The following is a 3831-nucleotide window of genomic DNA, read 5'->3' on the forward strand; positions in this document are numbered from 1 at the left end:
GTAGCAGAGACAGTGTCTGGCATGTTAAGAGTGTAAGAGCTCAGATGTGTGAGTTGGGGTTGACCTTATTCCTTTCAAATGTCTGTTCCTAAAGATGTCCTCGGACTGTCAACTGACAATTTGCATGAATATGTATTTTTAATGTCTCTTCAAAATCCACCTGGTGTTATCGTGAACTTGTTTCCAAACAACATATGCAGCCTTGTTGTTCCTGTGTTTACCAAACCCTTGAAAACAAGGGTGGTTTATCCGTGGAGAGGACGAGCGTGGCTTTCAAACAATTAAAACCAGCTATAATTAAGCTTTTAAATCTTATTAGCACCCTCAAACTATTAGAGAAGCCTTTTGTTGCAGGCATTAATATTTTCCCCTTTGCATTATTGTTTCTTCATTTAGAACATTCATATAGAACATTTCTGTGTATAGTAGAGTCACCATCCCTGGAAATGCTCAAAAACCACGTGGATGTGGCACTTGGGGACATGGTGAACGTGGTGGTGCTGGGTTGACAGCTGGACTGGGTGTTATTAAATGTCTTTTCCAGCCTTTCTGAGTCTGTGATTCCAGCCATTTTGCTTGTGGGAAGTGTTTCCACATCCCACATCCCTTGGCTGAGAGGGCTGTGTGGCAGGCTCAGCTGGCACTTGGAAGTGATTTTTTTGGGGGTTTTGGGTGGAGGGTCTTCCTGTGACTGATGGAGGGCTGAGGAACAGAGTAACTGGTGCTCACTGCACTGTAATTATGCCTCGTTCATTATGGCTTTAATCACTTGTTTGATGGCCACGTGTAATTACTGGAGGTAATATTACAGTGTCCTTAATTAACCAGCATTTTAATTTTACACTATTAATGCCAGGCCCACTGTGGGGAAGGCAGAAGGCTTCTCAGCCTATCCCATGTGTAAAGGGAGCGAGGATAACATTTGTCCTGATTATTCCTGCAGGAGCTGAGGAAGTACAAGGAAAACGAGAAGGATACGGAGGTGTTAATGTCAGCACTTTCAGCCATGCAGGATAAAACACAGCACTTAGAGAACAGCCTGAGTGCAGAGACCAGGATCAAGCTGGATCTGTTCTCTGCATTAGGAGATGCAAAAAGGCAGCTTGAGATTGCCCAAGGTAACGATGGAGGGTTAAATCCAACACGAGAGCAGAGAAAAATCATGGAAGTGTTTCGGGGTGGGTGGGATGTGGCCCCCACTGAGCATTTCAGCTTCCACAGCTTTGGGGGGGTGAGCCTAAGCCACCTGACCTCCTTCCCCCCAGCTATCAAACTGACAACAAATGTAAAGATGGGTGTTTTGAGTTAATTTATTATTGTTTTCTACATTTTTATAAACCATTACGTAAAGCTGGAGGTCTCTTAAAGAGCTAGAAGAGCTCTCTCTTTTAAGAGCTAAAATAATAGTTACCATCTATTAAGTTGTTGTCTTTGAATCCTAATAATAATATTTTATGACTCGTGAAGTACATAAAACCTAAATTGGAGGGGGGAATAACCTGTTTTAAACGTGGTGATGCCGCCAGGGGGAGCAGGAAACCAGCATAAAACCCTGCCCAGCCCGGCCTTGGTGCAGCTGGGCAAACCTTGGAGCAAAATTAAATAACCTTTTGATTTAACAGCCGTTTAATTTCCCTGTAGAAGTTTTGTTTGATTGCAGGGAAATTTGATTAGAGTGAGAAATTGTTTTGTTTCGTTTCAGTGCTGTTATTCTTTCCCTGGTTTCATAAATTGCTGCAGTGATGTTGAGAGCATGCACGAAAGGGGGGTTTAGAAAAATGACGGGAATCGGACAGTTTTGAAAATAAATAACACGTTCAATAAGCAAATACTTGTGCTTTTGTGAGGACTTTGGAAAAATGTGAATGGGAAAGTGCAGAAAATTGTCGAGGCATGGAAATAATCTTTGGATCCGGTGCAGCCGTGAATCCAAACAATGCGAGATTATAATGGCAGAGCTGTGTTCAGTTATGTCGTGGGGCAATGAGGGATAATTAAACACAGCTCCTCAGCACAACCAGGAGCTACACAGGCTGTGCTTTGATGCCATGACCAAGAACTTCACCAGCTCGACCACTGAACACTTTTGGTGTGTGTGTGGGGGGGGTGAAAACCGCCGCTGGTTCTAAGTGATGTCATTTGCTGTTTTCAGGGCAAATCATTCAAAAAGATCAGGAAATCAAGGACCTAAAACAGAAGATTGCAGAAGTTATGGCAGTAATGCCCAGCATAACATACACTGCAGCCACCAGCACTCTGAGTCCTGTTTCCCCACATTACTCTTCCAAATTTGTGGAGACCAGCCCTTCCGGACTCGATCCCAATGCCTCTGTTTATCAGCCCTTGAAGAAATGAATGCCAAGTTTTCTTTTTTGCCCAGTGATTTTTTTTTGTCATGCTGAAGGCATCACACAGGAGTGTCTCTTGCAGTCAAGATGAAATTGTATTGTGTGAGACTGTATTTGTTGTCATTTAAAACAGGATAAAAGAACATCTGGATTGACTAGAACTGCCCATCAGTTTTTCTTGTAAATTTTTAGAAAACCTCACAGAACTTTGCAATTTATTTTCCTTGGCCAATGCATTAAAAACAATTCTTGGTTTTCAAGTAGCCAATTTTGCCTTTTTATGTACTCTTGCATGGTTTCCTCTTGAAAAAAATACAGGGCTTTGCTTGATTTTGAACCCTTTCTTCTCTTTTTTTTTTTTTTTTTGGTTTAATAATCAAAAATGAATTTGCAGATTCGTTCAGAAATAGTGAGGAAAAAAAAATCTTTAGTTTTTACAGCGAAAGGGTTAAATAATCTAACAAAGCTTTGATTTATAGATGTATTAAATGCAAATACGTGATGTTGCAGAAGATAATTTGATTTTTACCCCCCTCAAAGGACCAAACAAATTTCAGGGGCGTTGTTTAAGGGGAAGAGTAAGAGAATAGATGATGATGTGACGGTGGTTGTTGTGTGAAATATTTATATTCCCATTGGTGTTTTTAGTCATTGAGAATTGCTAACAGTCTTGTTCACAGTGCCTTGGGAAAAGACATTTCAAGAGGAAACTTGATAGTTTAAACTATTTTTTCCCCCTTCACTGTCATCTATCTTATATATCAAGCTCATTACAGAGTCTACTGCAAATTGTACATGGTAATTTGGATGTTCATTATAAACCAAGGTTACATCTTCTGTTTATTTTGATATAAACTCAGCAGTGTTCTGTAACTTGCCTTGATTATTCTGCATCATGGAAGGCACAATATTAATCCAGAAGCGTTAACGTGAAGGTGGAGCTGTGCAATGTACTGTATACAAGAGACTGTAAAGCTGGCTAATAAAACCTGCAGTTCTGGGGGTTTTTTTTTATTTTATTCAACTGTGATTTACACTTTCTATCACCTTGTGTTTGACAGTTTAAAAGGAGCTGAATGTTTTTCAGCTGTCGTGCCAAGGAGTTGTTGTTTTGGATTTTTTGGGGGTTTTTTTGTTGGTTTTTTTTTTGTCCTAGTGAGTTTTGAAGGAAACTCATAAATTGCACAAAGGTTTAAGTTAAAAAAAATGTATATTATACGTTGATAGAAAGTGTTTGCACTGGCAACTTCTGAAGTGTTTCAGAGCTTTGGAGGGTGGGGGGGGATTGGAGAGGTGGGAAGCCAAATTGTGTGGGGAAACCAGCAGAAAAACAAACCCAACATTAGGATTTTGCAAACATGCAGTGGACTCTGGAAGGACAAAGTTCTTCTGAAAAGAAAAGATTTGATTTTTTTTGGTTTTTTTTAAATTATGGTGTTAATTGGCATGTTGCCTCATGGGGGAAAAAAAAAAAAAAAAAAAA

General features: G+C 40.0%; 1 protein-coding gene across 1 annotated transcript in view; it reads left to right on the forward strand.

Annotated features, from left to right (window-relative positions):
- Window positions 1-3367, forward strand: part of TMEM57 (transmembrane protein 57) — a 29430-nt gene extending 26063 nt beyond the window's left edge. Inside the window, exons 8-10 of the mRNA XM_017830996.1 lie at window positions 95-132; window positions 944-1118; window positions 2153-3367. Of these exons, the coding sequence (XP_017686485.1) occupies window positions 95-132; window positions 944-1118; window positions 2153-2355 (416 nt within the window). The 3' untranslated portion in view covers window positions 2356-3367. The remainder of the gene's footprint in view (window positions 1-94; window positions 133-943; window positions 1119-2152) is intronic.
- The last annotated feature ends 464 nt before the right edge of the window (window positions 3368-3831 follow it).

Source organism: Lepidothrix coronata, unplaced genomic scaffold (assembly GCF_001604755.1).
Source record: "Lepidothrix coronata isolate B3197 unplaced genomic scaffold, Lepidothrix_coronata-1.0 Scaffold187, whole genome shotgun sequence".
Taxonomy (NCBI): domain Eukaryota; kingdom Metazoa; phylum Chordata; class Aves; order Passeriformes; family Pipridae; genus Lepidothrix; species Lepidothrix coronata.